This window comes from Oryza sativa, chromosome 1 (genome assembly GCF_034140825.1).
Source record: "Oryza sativa Japonica Group chromosome 1, ASM3414082v1".
In the NCBI taxonomy this organism is placed as follows: Eukaryota; Viridiplantae; Streptophyta; class Magnoliopsida; order Poales; family Poaceae; genus Oryza; species Oryza sativa.
Window position 1 is genome coordinate 41007242 of NC_089035.1, and position 15327 is coordinate 41022568.

The 15327-nt window shown below is 44.8% G+C and overlaps 2 protein-coding genes and 1 long non-coding RNA gene across 5 annotated transcripts; 2 read left to right on the top strand and 1 right to left on the bottom strand.

Moving 5' to 3' along the window:
* Positions 1-104: 104 nt before the first annotated feature.
* LOC112937617 (uncharacterized) lies at positions 105-1002 on the bottom strand. Its single transcript, XR_003240265.2, has 3 exons — positions 873-1002; positions 396-504; positions 105-275 (listed from the first exon to the last, which is right to left on the bottom strand). It is a non-coding gene; the product is annotated as an uncharacterized lncRNA (long non-coding RNA).
* A 6354-nt stretch (positions 1003-7356) lies between these two features.
* On the top strand, positions 7357-9622 carry LOC4327248 (uncharacterized). 3 transcript variants are annotated; one of them, XM_066310503.1, is made up of 2 exons: positions 7357-7784; positions 9355-9622. In XM_066310503.1, the coding sequence occupies exons 1-2, from the start codon at positions 7437-7439 to the stop codon at positions 9358-9360; spliced, it is 354 nt and encodes a 117-aa protein (XP_066166600.1). In that variant the 5' UTR covers positions 7357-7436; the 3' UTR covers positions 9361-9622. The 3 variants fall into 3 exon arrangements, with proteins under 3 accessions (XP_066166600.1, XP_066166599.1, XP_015611393.1); XM_066310502.1 differs by lacking the exon at positions 9355-9622 and adding an exon at positions 8474-9052; XM_015755907.3 differs by lacking the exon at positions 9355-9622 and having other exon boundaries at positions 7357-7951.
* A 4898-nt stretch (positions 9623-14520) lies between these two features.
* Positions 14521-15102, top strand: LOC4327249 (uncharacterized). The gene has a single exon (XM_015772262.3). It carries the CDS (start codon positions 14656-14658, stop codon positions 14881-14883), a length of 228 nt encoding a protein of 75 aa, XP_015627748.1. The 5' UTR covers positions 14521-14655; the 3' UTR covers positions 14884-15102.
* The last annotated feature ends 225 nt before the right edge of the window (positions 15103-15327 follow it).

The window sequence follows — 15327 nt, forward strand, 5'->3', positions numbered from 1 at the left end:
TAATTATATCATGTTGGTGTAATTGTGTAAGATCCATATAGCTTCTTTTATTATGTGTAATATAAAGATAGCAGTACTAGTACAAACTGGAGTACAAGTGATACCTGTGCTGATGTTTCCCCATGTCCTGATTTGTTGGATCAGGTAAAAGTGATTGTTGGGCCGGGGCCGGCCGCCTGGTGAACGAATCTGCGTATATGCGAGGGCCTGGCCCATAAGGGAGGTAACAATAACAACAATAACAAAGTAGAAGAGCTGCATCCATATCCCTCTTCCTGTGCATGTGCAGGGTGGAAAAAACAAATATGAATTTGATGCACGAATGTGCGTCGCATATGATTAGCACAGAGTAGAAGAGGGGTGGTTTTGTATGGATGGTTGTTCTTGTTCCTGACCTTGGAAATGGACTCGATGAAGAGCAATGTCGGCGACACACTAGTGCTTCCTCCGTTCCACAATGTTATAACCTCAGATTCGTTGTACTAGATTGTATCTCATCTCATCCTAAATTGTTTTTTAGATAGAGAAAGTATGATGAGATTTGTTGTACTATATATTTTATTTTATTTCATCCTAAATTGTTTTTTAGACCGACAAAGTAGGATGGGAAACTTAGGATGGTATGCTAGAACAACGAATCATGGGGTGGATCAAATCCTATCGTAGCAACGTTTTTTTTTGTTGGACGTCTCGCACGAGACAGAGCGATGTTCTATGAGCGGGAAAAAATTAAGATGAAGGGAGTAGTTGCTAGGCAAAGATGAAGGGAGCAGCAGTTGGTGAGGGAGAGAAAAACTGAGAGACAGCAAATGTGGTCGCCTAGCTTGATGGTTTATATTGGCAGCGCTAGCTAGGCGGGTAGGTTCGCTTACCTTATAGGCGGCGCGTGGAGATCCGAGCCAGCATTGCGGCCGTCCCCTCCCATCCGCTCCCCCCAGGGATGGCCGGCGAGCCGCTCGGAGAAGATAAAACGGCAGGCGGCGGCGACCTTTCTCCGGCGGCAATGGCGGCGCGCATCGCCCTCCCTCTGCCGCCTCGTCTTCGTGGAGAGCCGCATTAAACAAAGAGCGGAGGCGGATCGAGCGGCCGTACGGCGTCGGTCTAGGTGGCAATGCGGCATTGCTGGGTTGACCTGTCCTCGCCCCACGACGTGTTGACGCATCACCCCACTCGCGGACACGCGGCCGCCACCCGTCGACACGTTGGACGACCATGCAGCCCAACCCGCCGCCGCATTCCCTCTCCCTCCCTCAACAAAAAATCCAACAAAAATGCTGCAAGAAGAAGAAGAAGAAGAAGAAGCTCAACGATGAGGGGGGCAGAGGGAGAGGGGAATGGAAGAAGACGCAGATCGAGGGCGCGAGGAGAAAGAGATCGGAATGGAGTGTCGCGGCCGGGGTGCGACGGGTGGCGCGGGGCCGCGGCTTTTGGCCACGCGCCCGCGTCGACACCTGTCGCAACCCAAGCGGCAAACCGCGGTACCACTACTACTACTACTCCGGTTGGTTCTTCCCTGCCGACTCGCCAGTCGCCACACGACTACTCATGTTGACACAAACAAAAATAAAATGTGGAGTAGTATTACCTCCGTTCAAAATGTTCTAGAACTAAACTGAAAAAAGCTATGCTTGATTAAGAAGTGCAGATAGGTAAGAAAGTTGAATGGTGAGTGATTATGATTGGTTATATCCCAGTACAACGAATCTGAACAAGATTGCTATATTTTAGGACGGATTGGAGTACCTTTTTACGTACCAAATGGTGGGCAATTCGTCCATGACCATGTTTTGCACATGGTATCTGAAAGCGCAACATCGTCGCAGTAGCGGGGAATACCTTGCTTCCGCTATGGCGGCCGCCCCGACCACTCTTTACTAGTACTATTGATATAAATTTGCAGTTAAATTTGGTGTGAGCATACCAAGGTAATATGTGATGGTTTGGTTTGTACAGGGATACATATCATAGAGATAAGACATTGTATGTTTCCTTTTTATTTTTTATTGTAAGCGGTATCTAATTACTAGTTCTTTTTTATTTATTCATTTGCCTTTCTGTATAGATCATGTTGTGCCGTTTTAAACCATGTTCACATGACCACATCGCTATATATTTTTGGTGTATTTGCTCAAAAAGCTGGTTTTGTAATTTGCTGGAATAAACCTTTTGATGGGATTTCTAAAGATATATTTCTCTGACACATTTTCTTTCATAAGGTTTCGTTTCCAGCTTTCGAGTCCGGCCATATACGTCCATGTGCTTGAAAAACTAAACTACGATACCAGCCCAGAAACAACAGTGGGACGAGAATTCGGCCCTTTCAAAATAAGGCTTTTTTGAAAGATGGGCCTCGACTCAGCCCAGCCCACTTTCCCTTGCAGAACCAGAGATCCTATCTCAAAAGAAATAAGTTCACTTTAATTCCCTTATCTTGTCGTCGGTTCAAAAAGTGTCCTTCAACCGCAATACCATATATATCGTGTCCCTTATCTTTTAAAACCGGTGCAATGTAGTCCCAAGACGGTATTAGAGGTGGTTTTGGCTGAAGTGGTGCTAACGTGGTACCAAAGCAAAAATAAAAAACTATATGGGGCCCACATATAAGTGAAACAACACTTCCTTCTTATCCCTCTGTCGACTGCGTCCGTGAGAAGGGCGAGGAGGGGGAGGTGAGCGAGGAGCATCGTGGGAAGGAGCGGCAGGAGCAAAGCTAGTCAGAGGAGAAGCGGTGGGAGCAAGGCTAGGAGGAAGAGGTCGGGCGGAGGGGGGAGCGAAGGTGGGCGTGGAGTAGGAGCAGCGGGAGGCTAGGTGAAAGAGGAGCGGCGGAAGCGAGACCACAACATTATCGAATCTGCTCATCCATCTATAAGTCCAGGCTCGGAGGTGACGGCAACATATAGGATTGGTGCCAGCATAGTGTCGATAGAGAAGACTAGGATTGATGATGGAGCGGTGAACAGCTTGAGCTCCCGTCCATGGGGCTGCCTAGAAGTGCGGTGTCCTATGTGTCACCACTGCACGGGCGGAGGACGGCGCAATTCAACTTCCTAACTTCTTCCTCACTACGCACTAGCGCCTGCGCAATGGTGATGAGCCAGTCCCATTAATCCACTATCGGGGCCTCTCGGCTATGGCGAGGTAGCAGCGCGCCGCATTGCCCTAGTGCTCCGCGGAGATTTGGCGCCGCAGGACTTGGACTCCCGCTGTGAGTTCCCGTGGGCATCTGTGCAAATCGGCGATGATGGTGGTGGCCACATGCGCGGGGTTAGGCACGGTGGTCCATGGATGCCAACTGCACGTGGAGATGGCAGGCAGGTGTTAACGACCGAATTTGGTAATCCAAGGATCGGAGATGAAGAAGGAATCGAGACGGAGTTCGAGATAGAGATCGTCCCGGAAACAGAGTAAGGATCGGCTGAAGTCCGAATCGGCTGCGACTAGGATCGACAGAGTTCGAGTCGGACAGGGTTAGCCGATTGAGCCGAATCCGACAATATGACATGGCATACGTTGTCGGGTTAGGTTGACGTACTTCATGATGATTGCCATGCATGGATAGAGTCCTTAGAAGGCAATAGTATCTATTAATTATGATATTTTATGTAATTTCCTTAGAGATATGTTTGCGCAAAAGTCTGCCGCAAAGACTTGTGGTATATTAGAGTTTGTTAGAGATAAGAGTCGTGTCTGATATGGACGTATTTTGTAATTCTCGGGTATAAATAGACTCCGAGCCCCATGTAATCAAATTAACACACGTTCAATACAATCTCGGCGCATCGCCACCATTTTTTACTTTCGTTTTGTATCGACGAGTTCTTGCTTTCGGGTTGAGCTGTATCGGTTTCGATCTTCAACAATAGGTAAAACTTGTTATGGCGGCTTGCGTTCTCATGATTAGTGCTTCCATCTCCATGATACTCTAATCTTGTTTATGTAATTCGTCGAGTTATCATATATCTTATATAATCTCCGGCAAATATCGCTATCTAACCTACAATCGGCTAACATCTATCAGTAGAAGGCAGCCGATTAGGTTAAATACCGATGTTGACTTAGATTATATACGATATCCACCACCCTATGAAACATCCAACGACTTGATTGTCTTGATATTGTCCTTCTTTTCATACTTATAGCTACATCAGTTGAGTTTGATCTTATGAATCGTGATTAGAATCTCAATCTCTAGCCTGCCTTTGGTTGCCAATTAGGGTAGCATCGGGGTTTCAGCCGATCTTATCTGATTTGACTATATTTATCTTATGTGCTTAGTTGACATGTTAAATCTCCCCTTTATGTTAAGATCTTGTTGCATTTAAGTATATTAGGCTTCTGTTTGGTATATTATACTTGCTTTAATATCTTAATATAGAGTGGTATCGGAGTACTAGCCGATACATGCTAAATCTATTTGATCAGCTATGCTATAAACATATATAGTCTCATTATTAGTATATATTTCGATCTAAGTGATTTATACTGTCTCTGCATGGTGACCGATATATCCCAATCACTTGATTTAAGTATATATCGATATAAGGATTATATATTGTTAATATCTACAGCTGATCGAGTAGATTTAGTTCTTTCTTACTTAGTAATGGCTGTCGATCAATGCATACATGATATCGGCTCAAAGATAAATGATATGTCATCGGCGACTAGCCGATCGGCTATCGTTTATGGATTTAACCACGGTTTCTTTGTCTTTGTTTCTTATTGATTGCATGATTAAATCAACTGGCACGCTCACACACCCAAAGACAAGTTTTGGACCTGCACTGGAGTTAAACAGATCTCCCAGGCCTCGTGTTTTTACATCAATAGCAGGGCCGAGGAGACGGACCAGCGCGGCTTGCATGGCAATGTGAGTCACCGCAAACCACCGACGTTCCCTCTTTGCCGATCTCCCACTAGCCACTGTGGCTACCGTCTTCCATAGATAGGCTTGCTAATTAACTGCCACCACTCTCCTCGTCGGCGAGCTCTTGGGAAGAGATTAGAGAGGTGGAGATGGGGGAAGAGTGAGGAGAGGTGGAAGCCGTTTATGTATGAACTCCGCATGTTATTTATTTATTTGCTAACTAGGATGTCACATCACCCAAGACAAACATTCATATTGTATGATCATATTTAACTCGGCTTTATAAAACATAAGGGCTCAACATTTTTGATACCGTGGTTAGAGCATGTAAACTTAAAGTTAATTAACTTTGTCGGAGAATGAACTCCTCCACCAGGGAACCGTGAGGCCCCCCTTTGTGAGTTCGGCCGGGGGCAGCAGGTGAGATTCGAGGGCTTGGTGAGCAGAGCTGTGTGATCTTGAGGGGGTTCAATCCCCCAAAGACGATGGGACAAAAGGGATTTATACAGGTTCGGACCGCTGAGAAGCGTAATACCCTACTCCTGTGCTTGATTGATTGAGTGGAGAACACAAGTGTTTGGGGTTGCGAGACTCAAGCGCCCGTTCGCTCGGAAGTCCCCCCCCCTCCACCACTAGGCTTGGACCTCCTTTTATACCTCAAGGGGTTACCACATGGGCCCAACAACCTAACCTGCTCCGGTGGAGAAGTATTATAATCTTTGCATTAAATGCATGTCTTGTCTCTTGACTTGGGAAGCCAAGCACACGTCGTCTTGATGATAGGGCATGTCAAATCTTGCCGCCTGACACGGGGGGTGCCCCTGTCATTCACCATTTAATGGGTGAAGACTTCTGGGCTCCTATTACACCGAGAAATGGGAGCCTTGCTTTGACCAGAGCGGGAGGACCGACTCCGGCTGGGATAAGAGGATGAGAATCTCTCACCATCACTATTTGATGGGACATGTCAGGCTGCACGCCGCCTGACACACGAGTAGTGCACAGGCGCACTAGCCAGTCCCATCGGTCATTCGACCGGTCACAGACCCTCTAGTCTCGGCTAGGGAGTGGCCGCCGCCCTACCTCGGACCCGACCCCCCTCGGGGGAGGGCCACGTGGCATTAGAGGGCAGCCTCCTCCATCCAGTCTCTGGGAAGGAGTGGCCGCCGTCCTACCTCGGGCCTGACTCCCCTCGGGGGAGGGCCACGTGGCATCGGGGGGCAGCCTCCTTCCTCTAAACCTGATATCCCCGGGCCCATATCACCAACAAACTTAGGCCCTGTTTAGTTCCTCTAAAATAGCAAAAATTTTGTTGTTTTGGAGCACTTTTCACCAAAATGGATCTAAATATTAGTAGCAATTTAGCATTTATCATTTAGGAGTCTAAAGTAGCATATTTTGTCAAAAAATGCGTTAGGTGCCGTGCTCTCTCTGTCTTTACTGGTAAACACCAACTAGCAAAACTTTAATGCCAAATCTTTTACCACCAAAACTTTTGCCAAAAAAATTACCATAGCAAATTGATGCCCTTATTCTTCTCAAAATTAAAATGAAGAGACTAGAAAAGCGCAGGGGCGTGGGGCCCGGTCCACCTCCCCGTACCTTCGCCGTCACCCCCACGTCACCTCGCTCTACGCTTTTCTCCCTTCTTTCCCCTTTTCGCGCTATCCTTTTCTTGGTCCCGCACGGCGGTGATGGCGGCCACCACAGCCACAACGACCGCCGCGCCGGCCCCACACCCCCGTGCCGCCACGTCACCCCCACCCCGAATCATCCCAGCCACAAAACCTCCCCCTGACCCGCGGGCCCCACATGTCGGAAAAGGGATAACACCCATCAACGAATACGATGCGGCCATGACTCGGCGCAGGATAGCGATCGGTCTAACACTAATCCGAGAGACCGAGACGCGTCGCGTGTATCACCTTTTCCCCATTTTTTTTAATTCCTATTTTTTTTTCAATTTTTATATAAACTAAAAAAACCATGCGCTACATCGGAATGATATTTTAATCATATTATTGTTATACGACTTTGAGAATTCGCTTAGATATTTCTTTTTTAGAAAATTATAAACTACAATTAGAAGTCCGACTTTTATCTCAAGTTAGTATGTGAGTTTTTTTAAAGAGATTTCTTATACAACTTTTTTTATATTTTTAAAAGCAAACGAATTTAAAAAATAACTCAAATATAGATGATGTACTAAAATACCGTAAAAACACCTTCGATTTTTATAATAGAGATATAAATTCGTTCCGTTCTCTCTCTTCCTTGCCCTATCCGGAACAGAAACGCCTCACCCCGTCCACCTAACCGTACGTAACGGCGACCTACAGCCGCCACTGACAAGTGGGTCCCAGAGCACGGTGCGCCCCACACGTCTGCGTGGTTTGACGTGACAAAATCGGTGCGTGTCGTGGTGGGGCCCGCGCGTCGGTCACTGCGCCGTGGGCCCTATAAATCGTCGACGACGACCCGTTCTTCTTCCCCTTCCACCCCGCCATTGATTCCTCCTCCTCCTCGCTTCGCTGCTCGAGAGCTCAATGATTCGATTCAGAGGTTGACCATGGTGTCCACGATGTACAAGGAGGCGGCCGCCACTTGCGGCGACGGGGAGCACTACTCGCGGCTCATCCGGGAGCTGTGCGCGCTGCTCGCCGCCATCATCTCCCCCTCCTCCTCCTCCTCCACCGCGGCGGCGGCGAGGTCTCCGGGGATGTCGCCCGCGGCGGCGGCGACGATGCTGCTCGGCGCGTCGGTGGCGCTGATGCTGTGCGGGTCGGTGACGTTCGCGATCGGGCTCCTCCTCATGCCGTGGGTCGCCGGCGTCGCGCTGCTGTTCGGCCTCTCCGCCGCCGTCTCCACCCTCTCCTCCGGCGTCTTCGGCAAGGCCGCCGCCGCCGCCTCTTCTCCGGTGAGCCACGCTTCTTCGGATAATAAGCCTGTATTAGTGGTAGCTTAGGAGATTGATCATTAGCCTTTAATTGGTTGGTGATCCCTTTGTAAAAAGAAAAACGCATCCTCTTTTTGTTGTTGTTGTCCTCTGAATTATTGAGATGCTCTGCTTCTTTGTTCGTTGCATGATGCGTCCAAAAGGATGAAAAAAAAAGAGAATTGTTCTTTCATCCGGATAGTTTCTCACAAACACGTTCATGTATTAATCACACAACGTTTTGCTTCTTGATCCGCAAATCGTAAGGAAAAAATGTTCACTTTGTTAACGTCAAACATTATACAGCATCTGTTACTTTTTATACTTTAAAACCGTAAAAATTAAAATAAAATTATCCTCGTACTTCCTCGGTTTCATAATGTAAGCCATTATAACATTTTTCCATATTTATATTAATGTTAATGAATCGAAGTAGATCATATTATTTATTTTATACCTCACTTGAAAAGAAAATTTTCATGCATGTCAGCTTACGATTAGAGAAGGTATAAAAGTTTACCTACCTCATTTTTTGACACTAGTGATAGGTGGTGACAGATTTATCGCTCATCATCACAATTAAGATATTTAAAAGGAGTGTAGATTTGCGAGTTTCTCCTCTCCAATGGCCTCAATCTCTTGACTCTGAATCTCCAATTTTTCTTGATAAGTATGGTGATCGCGAGGCTGCACGGTGAGACGTTGGCGTCATGAGCAGTAGCACTGCGATGCGACTTTGCTACGGTGACTACTCGCGCGTGTCTGCTAGTGGCGAGACACCGATCGATCCGCACGACAATCCTGCGCGTTTGTGCCTGAAAGCGATGCAAGTGATTGAGCTTGTTCACTGGATTTGAGCAACCAGCATGTGGCGCAAGGAGTGGTGCTTGCGTGTCAAAAGCGATCGGGAGATAGTTTAATTGGTCGTTTTCGATTGACGGGAGACCTTCGTTTCTGTGAGAGCAAGTTTAATAGTACAGCCAACTACTGGCTTCAAATTATCTATAGTCAATTTAATAGCTAAATCATACAATAATTACATACTACACTATTAATATATGGTCCTACTTGTCATACACATTGTGTCTTAAAGTTCGTATTACAACTGGCTATAAATCTGTAGCCTGCTGCTTCTCTCTCCTCTATTGTTTATAGCTAGCTGATAGCTTTGCTATTGTACATGATGTCTCACTCTTTTTTTTAAGTAGTCCTATTGAATAAATTGTCAATGCAAGTGTCGTATATCCGTATCAGGTGACGTGTACTAGATAGCCCTGTACAAATTTACAACTGCTACTAGTATTTGTTTTCTTCTTTGTTTCTTTTTCTCCATAGGACACGGCTATTCTGTTCAATGGCCACTAGCTAATTGCATATTATCGAACTAAGGTAACCAAAGCTTATTGCTAGGCGCGGTAACGATAATGACCCTGCAACTATGTTCAATAAAATTGAACAGAAGTTTAATTTTTTAGTAAATTTTGTCTGGTTTGTTTTCGATGTTTTCCGTGTGACCTAAACGGCAAAGTAAATCTCAGATTCTTCTTTGCAGCATTGAGCTCTGGTTTCTGTCTGCCTGCCTGCAGAGAGCTCGCACGCAAAGGCAGCATCTGGCAAAAGGCAAAACGGCCGCCCCTAAACGCGTTGCCTTTTAGCCTATTCTACTCTTTTTTTCGCGAAAGCAACGTAATCGGCCAGACACGCCTATGCCAGAGAGGGAAAGAGTTGGATAGCACAAGATGAGAGATATACTGCGTAACGTTGTTTATATTGTATTGAGCCTCAGGAGCCGATATATACAGGAGTACATTGATTGGATCTTAAGTAAACCTAGATAGATAGAGATGGAAACTAATCCTATCCTACCATAACAAACTAGATACAATATGATCTTATCCATATACTCTAACAGGGAGAAAAAGAAAAAACCAAAGCTGTAGCTAGGTTAAAGAAGGAGAAAGCTACTGCGGAAAAAAAAGCTACTCCAAACAATGGGAGGGTGGAGTGGTGGAGCCAGAGTCACACTACACTCCCAAAGAACCCCCAAAAGCAGCAATGCCCGCGGAAAACCACAGACGACCTTCCGAGTTAATGAACTCTAAAACTGTTAACAGTGAAATTTGGTAAGCCCAAAGTTATCATCGGTTTAGAGTCAGTATCGGCTTCAAAGTTCTAGAATCAGCCGATGGGAGTCAAGTCGCCACGATGTCGTGTTCTTGGTGGAGTCGGATCAATCAAAAGAAGCTTATCTAGAAGAGTTTGAGTTCAAGAAGGATGCGACATGACAATTATCTATTAATTAGGTATAGTTTGTTAGTTTCCTTTTATCTTTAGGAAAGTGTGTTTAGTGTCCGATAAGGACTTTATCTTTTCCTTTTTAGTTTCTTTCTTGTCCGACAAGGACTAGTATCTCCCTATGGGTATAAATATGTACACCCGAGGTCATTGTAATCTATCAATCTATCGATCAATAATACTCTCGGCGCATCGCCACCCTCTTCCCTGAGGTTTTTACTTATCTTTCGGTGGAACTTGGGCACCTGACGCAGGGCTGCATCGGCTTTCGATCTCCAGCGAAGGGGTAAGTCCTACGTTCTGTCAGGCCCTGGTGAATCTGTCGGCTACGTTGGTGTTGTTCAAGGCTGCATCGATTCGATCTCTTGGATCGCTCTGGTTTGGTTGATATATTTGCCTCCCTGATATCTCAATTCTATCTCTAATTGCATTGTGTTTAGAGACGCATCGGTTTAGTTGGGACTGTCTCGGTTAGGTCTGATCTCATGTCTTAGCCGATATATCTCTACAATCATAATGCTGTTCTAAATAGATTTGTTATATCCATCACATTTGACAGATCTATCGGCTCATCGAGTATTAGATTATCATATATAATCTCGTGCTGCATCGGTTAGGTTTGATCTACTAGATTGTTGTTGATAATATAAGTCTTGTTAAGCCGATAGGTTCATGCTAATGTTTTATCGGGGTGCTAGCCGATAAGTTATCTGGACGTTGCATCGGCTTGTAGGGATTGCATATACATATAAGTTGGATTTAGCCGATGGCAACAAAGGTTTCACTGTTTAATCTAATCTTATGGATCTTATGACATTGGACCTCCAGCCGATGTGTGCTTTAACCTTCGGATCAATATTTGTTCTACTATTTCATATTGTTAGCCGATAGGTTTCTACTGGATTATATTGCTATATTATATTATCATCAGCCGATTGACTTTATATCATTATCTACATTGGACATAGAGCCGATTGCTTAAACCCTATCGCTATCGGCTGGTATTGGCATCGGCTATTATCGACTATCGGCTGGAACTACTCCATCGGCTTGTCAGCCGATCGGCTGTTTGATCTATTATTTGCAAATCTTGTCAGTTGCAGGATTAAACTGACTGGCACGCCCGCATCTCATTAATCTTTGGACCTGCACAGGAGCTAAGCAGATCTCTCAGGCCGGTGTGTTCGATTTTTTCATCAACACAGATTGGCACGCCCGGTGGGACCACGAATTTTATATCCACATGTCTGAAGAAGAAGTCAATGCCAAGATCATTGTCACAGTGGAGAATTTAACGGAGGAACAAAGGCAACAGATAGAGAAGTTTGTAGCTGATTTTCAAATGCGTTGTCTTCAATGTTTCATCAAGACAACAGAAGGGCCAACTCAGAAGACTCGATTCCCCAAGCCGATAGTTGAAATACTTCCAGATACAGTTGATGAAGCAGTTCATCGCGCATTGTTTGATCAATCTGAGTTGTGGCAGATACATTACAACATTTGATCAAGGTAACAGTTGATGAGTTAATTAGTCAGAAAAGCCAGCTCGGGGGGCAGATTGAAGAACAACAACAGCATCAGCTTGGGGGGCAGGCACATCAATGTCAGCATGATGAGCTATATCAACAGTATCGGCCAGAAGAATCTCAAAGATATCAGAATATAGAAGATTGGGCCGATAGAATTGCAAAGATAATAGAGGAGCAGTTTGGAATCAAACCTAAGGAACATACTTCTGTGTATCGGCTGCCATATCCTGAGTGATTTGATAGGATTCCATTGCCATACCAATACAAGGTTCCAGACTTCTCTAAATTTTCAGGGCAAGATGATATATCTACAATGGAACACATCAGCCGATTCTTAGCACAATGTGGGGAGGCATCGGCTGAAGAAGCTCTGAAAGTTAGATTTTTTTTTCCATTATCCTTGACTGGATCGGCTTTCACATGGTTTTCATCGCTACCATCAAATTCTATCCAAGGATGGGCCGATCTTGAGAAGCAATTTCATGACTACTTCTTTGCTGGAGTCAGTGAGTTGAAGCTTGCAGACTTAATATCAGTTGAGCCGCAAGAAGGAGAATCGGCTATGGAATATATTCAGAGATTCCGTAATGTCCGCAGCCGATGTTATAGTTTGAGCCTAAGCGATGAACAGCTAGCGGATCTTGCATTCCAAGGATTATCAGCACCTATCAGAGATAGATTCTTTTTCCATGAGTTTGACAGTCTAGCTCATCTAATGCAAACAATATCGGCTCATGAAAGCCGATTGCACGAAGCAAAGGAAGATCGGTTTTGGAGTTATCAAGACAATAAATTTTGAAGCATGAGTTCTCATACTCCAAAACTGGGGGGCATGTGTTAACAGTGAAATTTGGTAAGCCCAAAGTTACCATCGGTTTAGAGTCAATATCGGCTTCAAAGTTCTAGAAACAGCCGATGGGAGTCAAGTCGCCACGATGTCGTGTTCTTGGTGGAGTCGGATCAATCAAAGGAAGCTTATCTAGAAGAGTTCGAGTTCAAGAAGGATGCGACATGACAGTTATCTATTAATTAGGCATAGTTTGTTAGTTTCCTTTTATCTTTAGGAAAGTGTGTTTAGTGTCCGATAAGGACTTTATCTTTTCCTTTTTAGTTTCTTTCTTGTCCGACAAGGACTAGTATCTCCCTATGGGTATAAATATGTACACCCGAGGTCATTGTAATCTATCAATCTATCGATCAATAATACTCTTGGCGCATCGCCACCCTCTTCCCTGAGGTTTTTACTTATCTTCCGGCGGAACTTGGGCACCTGACGCAAGGCTGCATCGGCTTTCGATCTCCAGCGAAGGGGTAAGTCCTATGTTCTGTCAGGCCCTGGTGAATCTGTCGGCTACATTGGTGTTGTTCAAGGCTGCATCGATTCGATCTCTTGGATCGCTCTGGTTTGGTTGATATGTTTGCCTACCTGATATCTCAATTCTATCTCTAATTGCATTGTGTTTAGAGACGCATCGGTTTAGTTGGGACTGTCTCGGTTAGGTCTGATCTCATGTCTTAGCCGATATATCTCTACAATCATAATGCTGTTCTAAATAGATTTGTTATATCCATCACATTAGACAGATCTATCGGCTCATCGAGTATTAGATTATCATATACAATCTCGTGCTGCATCGGTTAGGTTCGATCTATTAGATTGTTGTTGATAATATAAGTCTTGTTAAGCCGATAGGTTCATGCTAATGTTTTATCGGGGTGCTAGCCGATAAGTTATCTGGACGTTGCATCGGCTTGTAGGGATTGCATATACATATAAGTTGGATTTAGCCGATGGCAACAAAGGTTTCACTGTTTAATCTAATCTTGTGGATCTTATGACATCGGACCTCCAGCCGATGTGTGCTTTAACCTTCGGATTAATATTTGTTCTACTATTTCATATTGTTAGCCGATAGGTTTCTACTGAATTATATTGCTATATTATATTATCATCAGTCGATTGCATTTATATCATTATCTACCTTAGACATATAGCCGATTGCTTAAACCCTATCGCTATCGGCTGGTATCGGCATCGGCTATTATCGACTATCGGCTGGAATTACTCCATCGGCTTGTTAGCCGATCGGCTGTTTGATCTATTATTTGCAAATCTTGTCAGTTGTAGGATTAAACTGACTGGCACGCCCGCATCTCATTAATCTTAGAACCTGCACAGGAGCTAAGCAGATTTCTCAGGCCGGTGTATTCGATTTTTTCATCAACAAAAACCACGGACACCAAGGAGAGCACCGAGTTGAATACCTTGTAGTGCCTTTTCTACCCTAAACAGTTATAACAATCAGTTGCTTTTCTACCTATGAATATAAAAGAAAAAATGGTGAAGCTAAAGGTCCTCTCAATTATTATGCAAATAAAAAGATTATACTGGAAACTGTTACTCACTCTGCTTGAAAATGATTGTCGGATTTATAGACTGACTAAAAATTATTGATTGAACAATCTAATTATTTAGCATTAAAGTTGTATCATTTAATTTAATCAAGAGTACATTGTTAACTCATGTTGTTGCTCAAATAAACAAAAGTTAAAATCATCTACACTCGGTACTGAAACCGCAAGTATTTGTGAACGAAGGTAGTATCATCATATAGTATACCAGGATTTTCTCTTTTTCTAACCAAAGAAGAAAAAAAATGAAAAATGAAGCTTGAACACTTTTAAATCTGTAAAGCAAACGATGAAAAGAAAAAAAAAAGGAGAAAAGAGACACACGAACATCTGGCGGTCTGGCCCGGTGGCAATATTCCGTTGCTTAGCACACAAGCATGGCATGCATTCCTTCCTTCTCCACCGCCATATGCAGCCATGGCCAAGCAAGCTCCAACCTCACTCCCCCCTACATATGCAGCATCAACTTGCACACATATACTGCATTCCCAATTCCAATGTACATGCGATATAATCATACAGAGATCAGCTATAGCGAGGCATACATTGTACATACACCAGCAGAGGTCGAGATCGAGTAGGTTTTAGTTGAGATCGATTGAGGCTGAGCATCGTCTATGGCGCCGCCGGCGGCGAGCACGGACTGGGGGCCGATCATCGTGGCGGTGATCCTGTTCGTGGTGCTGTCGCCGGGGCTGCTGTTCCAGCTGCCGGCGAGGGCGAGGGTGGTGGAGTTCGGCAACATGGCAACCAGCGCCATCGCCATCCTCGTCCACGCCGTCATCTTCTTCTGCCTCCTCACCATCTTCGTCGTCGCCATCGGCGTCCACGTTTACGCCGCCTAATTACTTAATTACTTGAACTTCTTCTTCTTCCCGTTCTGCCTGCTTGTTTGGTCAGTTCTTGCGAGTAGCATTAAGCAGGAACAGGATGTGCATGCGTATATTTGTATAGTTCTTGGTGAAGAGAAATTAAAATTACCGTTTGTTTCAGTCTGTGTGTATTTACAGAACAGCGGCGGACGCAACTTTAAAATATAGATGGGACGAAGAACGATTTGTTCACTCGATAAGAGGGCTGAGATTGTATGCAGTTTAGACCATTGGATCAACAAATAGAGGGCTGAGATTGTGTGCAGTTGCTATTGTACAGTCACAATAGCAACTGCACTGGATCTCAATTCACGCGAATCTGGCTGCTGGTTAATTTCGGAGTTCGATGCTGCTGGCATTTTACCTTTTCCTTTTTGTGTGTTGCCAAAAGATGATGAAAGTTTGTTGCACACACGC